Raw genomic sequence first — 10994 nt, forward strand, 5'->3', positions numbered from 1 at the left:
GTTGACTCCTAGGAGGTTCGGTCGACCGGGTGTATTTGAACTAAACTAGTTCGGTCGACCGGGGCAGAATGAATTGCATGGGCCGATCGACCGAAAGTGCACAAAGTGTGCATTTCGGTCCTGTTTTAATTCTCAATCACCCTATTTAAGTGTCTAACACATATAAGTTCAATGGTGAGTGTCCTAGGGTCACTTTCAGGTCCTTTTTTAAGACGCCGAAAAAATTCGGTGTCGATCGACCGAAGGGTAATCCCTAAGGTCTTTCTAAGGTCATTTTCATTTTGAGCTTACATATTTGACCATGCATGTGATGTGTGTGATTATTGCATACAAAAAGCTCTAATTGCTATTACAGACCCTTTACATGAATGAATTATACTATAACATAAAAATTGGGTCTTCAAAAGAAATTTGGTCTTCAAACTTTACTCTCTCCATGTGTATTATGATCTGTTAATTTAAGTTCCTGCACAAAACCTCAAGCACCCATTAGATACAATGAGTATTTGTCATTAATCAAAATCGGGTGTGACCTATGAGGTCAACACATTTTATGAACTGCATTTGTAATTTGTATGTATATACATGTGCAAGAAATAAATTATAATGTGGATAAAATGACAAATATGGAGAAATACTTACAAAAATTATTTATATACGTACGATTTGAAATTCATCAATCACAAGATGTCACATTAATATTTGGACCAATACAAGTGATGGGACTGACATAATTGGCACTCATACCTTTCACTTGTATGGGTCCAAGTAGTACTAATATGACCTCTTGTGATTAATGGGTTCCAAAACTTGCATGTAGCAATCTTCTTCTTGTGAATTAATGGATTCCAAAGCTTACATGTAGCAATCTTCCTTCTAAGTATTTCTTCCAAATATGTCAAAAATTTTAATTCTCTTTTCTTATAAGCTCTCTACACTTCTTTACTTTTTTTCTTGAGAATTTATTATTTAAAATTCATTTCAAATATTTAAAAATTAAGTTAATATTAGAAAAATTAACTCTTGTTAACAAACAAAAGACTAGAAGGGCGAGGAGGGCTCCCACAAATACCTAGATAAATAAGAACCCATCCAACCCTAATAAATTTGCCCATTAGTTGACAAATTAAAAGACAAAGACAGCGTACGCAACGTCCATTGGGTCATTACGTGCCCAACTCCCACCAAACAACCAAAAGCCTTTTATGGCCTTCACCCCTCCTCCCTCCTCCTCTTGGACTATTGGCTGTTTGGTATTTGGTAGGAGCCCACCACGCAACTATTGTAGCCCACTCCTCAGATCCCGCCACGTCAGAAGAGGCCCCTCCATCTGTCTCCGACGTGGCAATCTCTGGGCCGTAGATGAGCTCCACATGTACGGCTCCTCAGCTTGATCATTGCCTTGGTTAGCTCTCCTACCCCAACCGCACGCCATAAATAAAAACAAAACTAAGAGGGACATAAATTGAAGCTTCCTTTACCCCTTGCATTTTGTGCTTATATGCGGCCGCTCTCGTGTGGCGATTCTCAGCCTCTGCATGCGGGGATCTCGAACAAATCGCTCGAATATCAAAAAGGTTTCTTCTTCACTTCGAATCTCGAAGTGGGTCTCTCTCATTTTAAGCTCATAATCACTCTGTGAGATGAAGGTGACCGTCGTTTCACTCAGCGGTAGAGAAATCATCAAGGGTGGCCTTGAGCTTAATGACTCTGTACGTTCTTCGACTTGATTCTGTTTGTTTGTTGGTTTGTTTGTCTATATTGTTTTTTTTTTTTGAATTATTTGATTAGCAGACTTGTAGATTGTTGGCATTAAAGCATGACTAAGAAGAGCCACGAAACTAAATTGAGAATTTTAACCCTCGGAAATTCGATTAATGGTAGAGGAACTGGGCAGCAGATTTGGGGCTTGAAAAGGGTGTGAATCATAATTCTATTACAGAGATAGCGATACTTTTAGTTCTTAAATGGTGTCTCATATCCAGAGCCAGTGCTAATTCTAGCTTTGGTATTATCATTTCTTATTTCCCTTTTAGATGATTGCTCGAGTTAGATAGGGAATAGGGGTTGCTTATCTTTGCAATTGGCTCCCACCACCACCACCACCCCCCCCCCCCCCTTCCCGCAATTTAATTTCTTTCTTAGCTTCTGATTTTGATTGTACTTTTCATGGGGATCTTTTGCAGGCAACGGTGACTGATCTGCAGGAGGCAATTTATAGGCGAAGTAAGTGTTGGATTATTTTCGATTATTAGCTTCTGGGGAGTTAATATTATCATAATTTGATATTTTCAAATTATTAATCTTGTAGAGGTGGCGTCTTGTCATTATGCTTGTATTCTTGCCTGATGGTCAAAATTACAGGATCCATGGCAATTTGTGACTGAAAACCTAATTATAGAGACCAAGTGACCATCGTTTGCACTGGTATTTGGATGCCGCTTGTCTTACATGAGGACACACAAATATGACGCACTGCACATGTTGTTAACTAGTTTATAGCTTAATTGAGAATGAAACTATAGGTTCCTTTTGAACTCTGATGACTGAGTTGGTAAAGCCCAAAAATTAGTCGACCTTCTCTGTTTTAAACAAAATACACCGTGATCCTTATATCTTTTACAAGTCCATATACTAGTATGATATATTGTAAGTGAAACCTGTAATAGCATGTCCCGCAAGACCTGCCAAGGTTTATACAAGAAAGAGGAAAGGGTAAAAAAGAAAAGCCTGGCCTACTGAGTAGTTAAATTACACACATTGCTCCCTTTCTTTGTTCCCTGATCTTCCATATTTTTCTCATAGGCTACTTACTGAAGTTCGGTCAATGACTATGGTTCAGGTTTAATTAGTCAATTGAAATTGATGATCTAGATCAGAGGGTTAAGTCTAATTTGGATGTAATGTCTTTTCACCGTTTGTTGTTTGTAAATTTGCATTTGGAGACATTCATTCATTGGTCTTCATATTTGATCAAACAGACTTTGCACTGTGTTCGTGCTAGTGTGAAGGATCTATTGGACATTGCACTCTTCCAATGCACCTATTTTACATATTTATTATTTAATTTTTCATTCCACTCCAGCATATCTAACATTGGGTTAGGTTTAGTATAAGAGAATCATTTGAAAAATAATCTATTAAGGGCCTTGTATAAACTACCAAGAACTTGGGACATAAGTGTATTGCAATAATTATAAAAGATATGATTTTATGTACATTTTAATTTTTCTTTTATATGTTCTTTTTGGACACATTTGATTAAACTTAGGCTATATTTTGGGGACTTGGATTTTTAGCTTCTTGGATTTGCATTTGGAAAATTCTAATATAATATTTTTTGTTAGTTTTGGTAAAAAAAAAAACTCTAATTTCTAAATAAAAAGATTATTTGTCATAGATCCGTGATGTCTTGGGCTAAAGCGGCGAGCCGAGTAATGCTTTTCCATCACACACTCCACACTAATTACCCCGCCTGTCCTCACCACATCAACAGGCAAAGTTGCTCAATCCAAATTTTAATATCTAAAATATAAGATTAATTATTTTAATTAGCTCAACGATTTCCATTTGGGTATAAAACCAACATACTAAAAACACCTCAACAACAAAAACAACCATAATCATAATAATAATAAAGGAGGTAAAGCCAGTTCATAATGATAACTAGGAACACATAAGCTAGTAGTCAATAGAAGTACGTGTCTTAATGCTTAATTTTATCAAATGCCCCCATAGACTTCCATTGTTGGCTTCAAACTTAAACTACATTTCTAAGGGATGGGAAAAACACTTGATGGGTTGAAAGTTGAAACTGTTTATCCCTCAGATGTGTCAAATTGCTGCCGATTGTTCAGTACTGATTCTTTGCTAATGGAATGATTAGTGTCTTTAATACTTGTGCTGCATTATGTAGGTTGTGAGGCTGGAAGGAGTAGCATATGGATTTAAATGGCATTGATGATTTCTAATAACTTAATATTAGATTAATAGTCTACTTTTTGTTTTACCAAGTAAAAAGATGGAGAAATATTTGAATTTTTGAGCTTCTTTTCACATTTTTGTAGTTTTGAAAATTCATTTTATTCTTCAATAACTTGATTTACGTGTCATGCATGACAGCCAAGAAATATTATCCTTCCAGACAGCGGCTGACCCTCCCCCTACCACCGGGATCAAAGGAGAGGCCTACTGTCCTCAACTACAAGAAAAATGTCGAAGATTATTGCGATGGAAACTCAGGCAACCTAAAAGTAGTGTTCAAGGACCTGGGCCCCCAAGTTTATTATAGTACACTTTTCTTCTGGGAGTATTTGGGCCCTCTGATCATCTTTCCCATCTTCTACTATTTCCCCGTATACCAGTTCTTTGGATACAAAGGGGAGCGGGCTATCCACCCGGTTCAGACATATGCCTTGTACTATTGGTGTTTCCACTACTTCAAAAGGATTATGGAAACCTTTTTTGTTCACCGGTTTAGTCATGCAACTTCACCCCTCTCAAATGTGTTCCGGAACTGTGCATATTATTGGACCTTTGGTGCTTACATTGCTTACAATGTGAACCATCCACTCTATACCCCTGTCAGTGATCTCCAAATGAAGATTGGATTTGAGTTTGGGTTGGTTTGGCAAGTTGCAAATTTCTATTGCCATGTATTGCTGAGGAATCTTCGTAGTCCTGATGGGGGTGGAGGGTACCAAATCCCACATGGGTTTTTGTTCAATATTGTGACATGTGCGAATTACACAACAGAGATTTATCAGTGGTTGGGCTTCAACATTGCAACTCAAACAGTTGCTGGCTATGTCTTCCTTGTGGTTGCTGTTCTTATCATGACTAACTGGGCCCTTGCAAAGCACCGGCGTTTGAAGAAGGTACTTTTCTTTCTGTTTTTGATGGAGATGTAACTTCCTGGTCACTTTTTTATTGGCTAAGTAGTGAAGAAAAATCGTGAATTCTTTCTCACATACATATAAAAGTTCATGCATTTTTCACATTTACAAAGTCAGGCCTCTTCTTTATGGTGACCTCTCACCCTTCAACTACAAATAGGTCTGCCAATTGATACCGGGGGTGATCTTCAAGTGATCTGCATTGGGTACTAAAGGATCTGATTTGAACTTGCATTGGATTTCTTTGTTTTGATTGTTATGGATTATTAATAATGCTACACAACCATATCATTTGATTTTGGGTTGGATATCATTGGATTGTGCATGGGCACACTAACCAATAGGTAAACTGTTGAAGCAGAAATTGATCATGCTCGTCATATTGAATTTAAAATTGAAATTTATTTGTTAATTTTAAGACTTACAGCACATGGTATGATATGGGGAGAAACATTACAAGTCTTTGTAGCATTGATGCCTGTGCAAAATCTTTGTACGGGGTTGGCCAAGTTTTAAGCTGCGTTTGACCTGAGTAACTCGAGGCCCAGAATCATCTGATCAGATTTATCACCTATATTTGTATATTAACATGAATGTGAAGTCGATAAAATGAAAGACTTGGGTTTTTTTTTTTTTGACTTCTCCATTTCATGTGCGTATGGCCTTTGTAATTTGCAGATATTTGATGGGAAAGATGGAAGACCTAAATACCCAAGGCGATGGATCATACTGCCCCCGTTCCTGTAGAAGTCATTTCCAAGCCTTCACTGGAATCAGCCACTTGCTCTGCTGGTGGGGGATTCAACAGCATGGTTTCAAGGTGTCAAAGAGGTTAATTTCATCGGACTAGTGTTGAGAAGAGTTCTTGTAGTCTTCATTTAGACTTTGTAATCCATTTTGGGACTCCAATTGGAAAAGTTATTTACTCGTAATAGTGTTATATTGGATGCTGATACCGGGTTGCTTGAAATGAGAGCACTCTCCTTTGTCAGATGCCTTTCTGGAATGTGGTCTATCTTTAGCATGTTCAGCGTCAGATGCATTTCTGGAATTTGGTCTACCTTTAGTATGTTGAGTTGTCATGTCTTTTTCCTCCCCGAATCTGAGGCTGTGTTTGGGGACAGGGTTTTTGAGTTTTAGATTTGAGTTCATGTTGGTTTGAATGAAATTTAATAAAAATTTTATATTACTCGTTTTCTCCCCAAATCTACGAATTGAAATAGAAGGTATGAACTCTAAACTCCCAAATTGGACATATGCACCATGTATAGTTTGGTTGTTAAAATGAAAATGCTTTCTAGGCGCTCTTTATAATATCCTGCCTCCAGGGTTGCTCTGCAATAGTAGAGGGAGTTGCTTTCTCTTGATCATGGGGTAGGCACCAGCCATCCATCTATATCATGCAAGCCCTATCAGGCTGATGCTCCTGTTGGCAATAAAAATTGGCAACATAAAAGAAAGCTTGAATATTTCTACATTGAAGATAACTTTAACCTTACTGTTTTTTGGGTTAAAAAATTAAATTATGAAATTAAAAGGAATGAAAATAGATCTCCATGCCCCTCTTGACACCATGCATTTTCTCAACGTTGCTGATCTTTAGAGTCCATGTGGACTAAGGACACTACATCCCAGCTATTCAACACTTCAGTTTATTATTTTTCAGGAGAGAAAAAAAAAAAGGTGGGCGAAAGAAACTCATCTCTCTCATCTCTCTGTTTGTTAAAAAGACAAACTCGATTTGGCAAATTTGAAGGGGAGGTTTGTATTTTTGATAAAGTTCAGGAAGGTATGTGTCATTTTGGAAACTCGAAAAGGTAAAGGAGAAACGTGGGGGGAGAAATGGTTTTGCCTTCCCCTCTCTTCAAACAGGGGAGAGAAAATCTGTGGGTGCAGTGACAGGTAAACAATCAAGAAATCTGACAGATGAGATGAGGGAGCACACACAGCTTGCCTGTTTAATTAAACATAACAGAACAGAATGGGGCCAACAGTCCAACCCATTAACTCATCAGAGCAAATGATGGGCCGAAGAAAAATAATTAAAGTTATTATTGTCATTTTATTCAATTTCTATGTAATATTATTATACACAAAAAAAAAATTAAAATATCAAATCACATGACAGGCATTCTTCAATTTTATATCATGAAGGAATAAAATAAAAGCGGGCTTTTAATTTTATTTTCTGTGCAATTAAATTTTGTTGACAACTTATTACATTTACATATATTAACCGAATTTCCAAGCCACGAAGATAGTTTTCACACTCCTATTTATTTATTTTTTTCATCAGGACATTAATTAAATTTATATTTTGAAACTTTAATTATTGTCCATATGCATATATTTAACCAAAGAAGAAGAAAGATCAAGAAAAAGAAATTAAAATAATAAAAATGGTACTGAAAGGTGAGGAAAGCATGTTTAGGATTGGAAGCCAACAAACGCTGCCTTAGGATTGAGAGAGAGAGAGAGAGAGAATAAGGAAACAAATTGCATGGCTAAAAGAGTCCACACGGTGTGACTGGAAAAGCGGACCCAGTTGACAAATGATGGCCCCAGATCATACGATGAGCTGTCACTCAGTCCGCATTCCAGACTGTACAATCGGACGCTCCAGATCGCCCTCTGTACCTCATAAAATGACTCTACGCACTTCCTGTCTGCCTTCCCCTCCATCTCTGCGTGTGGCATCGCGACTCTCTCGTTTTCCTCCATTCTCTCTCTAGCGCAGCTCGGGCCATCGGAGATCGCTTCTGTCTCTCCTTCTCTAGGGTTTTTTCAAGGTAATATTTTCTCGTCTCAGTTGTTTCTTCGATCGTCGATCTGTTTGGGAGTGACGGATTGTTATTGATTTGTTGCCCGAATTTTATTTTTTCCCCTTCTTTTTGGGTTGAGACTCGGGCTGGAAATTTTCATGTTCTTGGATGTGTTTTCTAATTTATGTTGTATGATTTGAATGGATCTGATTTCGATTGTTTGATTGTGTAGCTGAGCTTTACACCAAGATGCTTCCTATTTTTGTTTGGGTTTTGACGAGAGTCGTATTAGGATTGTTGGGCTGGCGTACAATTTAACCAGAATCTGTCGTTTTCTTTCAATTCGAAGGCGATAAGAGGATCTAAATGCGCTGCCGCAGGTTCTGTTTGTTTTGGCGGAAATTATTTCTTGGGATAGTTCATTTCCGGAGACAGATTCATTTTAGGTTTCGCAGTTCTAAATGAAGAGCTGTGATGCATTTTCCCTGCTATTTACTATGGGAGACACACCCATGCAGATAATTTAGCCTTAAAAGAAAAATGGTTCTTTTTTTGCCTTAAAGTACTTTTAGGGGCGGCAATATCCCATTTAACCTGAGTCTAAGATCTCGATCTCTCTCTCTCTCTCTCTCTCTCTCTCTTTTTTCCTGCAATTTATCTTTAGATGAAATGGCAGACTGATATGTGATTTCCAAGTGAAATATGATTCATGATTCCCAATTATATATCCTTAATTTTTAATTTGTTTACTTCGACTTGTACTTGGTTGGATTTGGATGCATTTTATATGATATATGATTTTTTATCTCTTTTATTTTTAAGTTTCTTTGGTACAGATTAATCTTTATGCGGAGGCTTTTTTTATTTCAATGAGAGCCCAAGCTTAAATTGAGGATAACCTCCAGTATATGTCTAGGTTCTGTTGCAGTTTGAATACAATCAATGTAATTAGGTTTTCTAGAAGGGGTGGAGTCCTTATAAAAAAAAAAAAAGGACAGCTCGGTGCATAGCTCCCACGCATGCAGGGTCTGGGGAAGGTTGGACTATATATGCAACGTAAAGCATGATGCCTCATATTAAAGTGTTTTTGGGTGATTGATTTTTTGCTCTCTACTCTCTCGTGTTCTTAATATCTTTGCGGATTGAAAAGTTTTGGTCCTTATTTTGAGTGGAAGCCTGTCATTTTTTTACTGTAGTATGATACACTAGCTTTCATCATGTTGTATTACTGTATGAAATCAGGGAGCCCGTAGTTTTCTTTTTAATTGAATTTACCATCCTTTGAAATTAAGTGTTTTTATACTGTCAGCTAACTTTTGGAGGATTGTGATTGTCATAATGCTAGTTTGATTTTTGTTTTTAATAATAAGTATCAGCAATGTGCACATTGTTTTGACTAAAGTTTGATTTCTATACAGGCAGTAAAAGATGGCAGATGCAGAGGACATTCAGCCACTCGTTTGCGATAATGGGACAGGAATGGTTAAGGTAATAAATGAGTTTTTCTGTTGAATAATGCTGATGTTGACTGCCTCAAGTCATGCTCAGTACTAGTACCATTTCCCCTATTGTTCGGTGAGTCTGATGTAATGAATTTCACAATGTTTTCTTCAGGCTGGATTTGCTGGAGATGATGCACCACGGGCTGTTTTCCCTAGCATTGTTGGCCGCCCTCGTCACACTGGTGTGATGGTTGGCATGGGCCAGAAAGATGCATATGTTGGAGATGAGGCTCAATCAAAGCGTGGTATATTGACTCTGAAGTACCCTATCGAGCATGGTATCGTGAGCAATTGGGATGATATGGAGAAGATATGGCATCACACCTTCTACAATGAGCTTCGTGTTGCTCCGGAAGAGCATCCTGTTCTCCTAACTGAAGCACCTCTTAACCCTAAGGCTAATCGTGAGAAGATGACCCAAATCATGTTTGAGACCTTTAACACTCCTGCTATGTATGTTGCCATCCAAGCTGTTCTTTCTCTGTATGCCAGTGGTCGTACAACTGGTAAGTTGTCTAATCAATTGATCCACTTGACAAGAGTTTTTTTTTTTTTTTTAAAGTTGAGCACTAAAAGTTATTATTATAACATCAAGTAACCAGAATTTGCATCTGTGAAACCATGCTACATGTATTACTTTGTGAAATGTCCCACCTGAGTAGGAAACACACCTTATGGGATGCTTTTGTTTTAACAGTCACATATGCTTAAACCATATTTTAAACCTTACCAAATTTTCTCTTTCCATGTTTTTTTTTTTTTTTATTCCCTTTGGCGGATGGTTTTAAATGTTTCTGATTGGGGCTGGATGGATGGTTAAGGAAGACATGGAGATGATTTTATTTCTTTACATTGTGAATTGCAGGTATTGTGCTAGACTCTGGTGATGGTGTTAGTCATACAGTGCCCATATATGAGGGGTATGCTCTCCCACATGCCATCCTTCGTCTTGACCTTGCTGGCCGTGACCTCACGGATCACTTAATGAAGATCCTCACTGAGCGTGGGTACTCATTCACCACCACAGCTGAGCGTGAAATAGTAAGGGACATGAAGGAAAAGCTAGCTTACATTGCCCTAGACTATGAGCAGGAACTGGAGACCTCGAAGACTAGCTCTGCTGTTGAGAAGAGTTACGAGTTGCCTGATGGGCAGGTGATCACCATTGGAGCTGAGCGCTTCCGATGCCCAGAGGTTCTTTTCCAGCCATCAATGATTGGAATGGAGGCCTCGGGCATCCATGAGACAACGTATAACTCCATTATGAAGTGTGATGTTGATATCAGGAAAGACCTTTATGGAAACATTGTGCTCAGTGGTGGTTCAACCATGTTCCCCAGGATTGCTGACAGAATGAGCAAAGAAATCACTGCGCTGGCCCCGAGCAGCATGAAGATCAAGGTGGTGGCACCACCCGAGAGGAAGTACAGTGTTTGGATTGGAGGCTCAATCTTGGCATCCCTCAGCACCTTCCAGCAGGTTTGTTTTCTTAGCAGAAGTTTTGTTTTCAAGATGGAGATTCACGTGTTTGATATATTTTGAATTTCAATTGTGCAGATGTGGATTGCAAAGGCGGAGTACGATGAGTCTGGGCCATCTATCGTGCATAGGAAATGCTTTTAATTTTTATTTGAACGGAGGGATACTAGATGTAAGGAATGCCGTCATATTTTATTTCTGGGAGAGAATGCAGCCAGAAGCTTTGGTTACTTTTTTCTTTTTTTCCCCCACCCCCCTCCTTTGTGTTTGAATTGTTCTTCCCTGTATGCTAATCCGTATTGGAGTGTTAATCTCTAAGAAAGACGAGAGAAGTTGATTTGCCAAGATTTCCTTTT

At 38.3% G+C, this 10994-nt stretch overlaps 2 protein-coding genes across 2 annotated transcripts; both read left to right on the plus strand.

The window, feature by feature from the left end:
• The first annotated feature begins 1438 nt into the window (after window positions 1-1438).
• Window positions 1439-6101, plus strand: LOC131165744 (very-long-chain enoyl-CoA reductase). The gene is made up of 4 exons (XM_058123769.1): window positions 1439-1712; window positions 2187-2226; window positions 4123-4877; window positions 5574-6101. The coding sequence occupies exons 1-4, from the start codon at window positions 1644-1646 to the stop codon at window positions 5640-5642; spliced, it is 933 nt and encodes a 310-aa protein (XP_057979752.1). The 5' UTR covers window positions 1439-1643; the 3' UTR covers window positions 5643-6101.
• Window positions 6102-7379: 1278 nt separating this feature from the next.
• LOC131165745 (actin) lies at window positions 7380-10983 on the plus strand. The gene is made up of 5 exons (XM_058123770.1): window positions 7380-7684; window positions 9076-9145; window positions 9272-9665; window positions 10025-10638; window positions 10717-10983. The coding sequence occupies exons 2-5, from the start codon at window positions 9086-9088 to the stop codon at window positions 10780-10782; spliced, it is 1134 nt and encodes a 377-aa protein (XP_057979753.1). The 5' UTR covers window positions 7380-7684; window positions 9076-9085; the 3' UTR covers window positions 10783-10983.
• The last annotated feature ends 11 nt before the right edge of the window (window positions 10984-10994 follow it).

This window comes from Malania oleifera, chromosome 10, assembly GCF_029873635.1.
Source record: "Malania oleifera isolate guangnan ecotype guangnan chromosome 10, ASM2987363v1, whole genome shotgun sequence".
NCBI lineage: Eukaryota > Viridiplantae > Streptophyta > Magnoliopsida > Santalales > Ximeniaceae > Malania > Malania oleifera.

Bases quoted from the DNA above. Each gene is read 5' to 3' on its own strand.
- LOC131165744 (XM_058123769.1), top strand. From the start codon at position 1,644: ATGAAGGTGACCGTCGTTTCACTCAGCGGTAGAGAAATCATCAAGGGT. The intron at 2,227-4,122 runs GTAAGTGTTGGA...CATGCATGACAG, and splicing joins GGAGGCAATTTATAGGCGAA to CCAAGAAATATTATCCTTCC. The intron at 4,878-5,573 runs GTACTTTTCTTT...TGTAATTTGCAG, and splicing joins AGCACCGGCGTTTGAAGAAG to ATATTTGATGGGAAAGATGG.
- LOC131165745 (XM_058123770.1), top strand. From the start codon at position 9,086: ATGGCAGATGCAGAGGACATTCAGCCACTCGTTTGCGATAATGGGACA. The intron at 9,666-10,024 runs GTAAGTTGTCTA...TGTGAATTGCAG, and splicing joins TGCCAGTGGTCGTACAACTG to GTATTGTGCTAGACTCTGGT. The intron at 10,639-10,716 runs GTTTGTTTTCTT...TCAATTGTGCAG, and splicing joins CCCTCAGCACCTTCCAGCAG to ATGTGGATTGCAAAGGCGGA.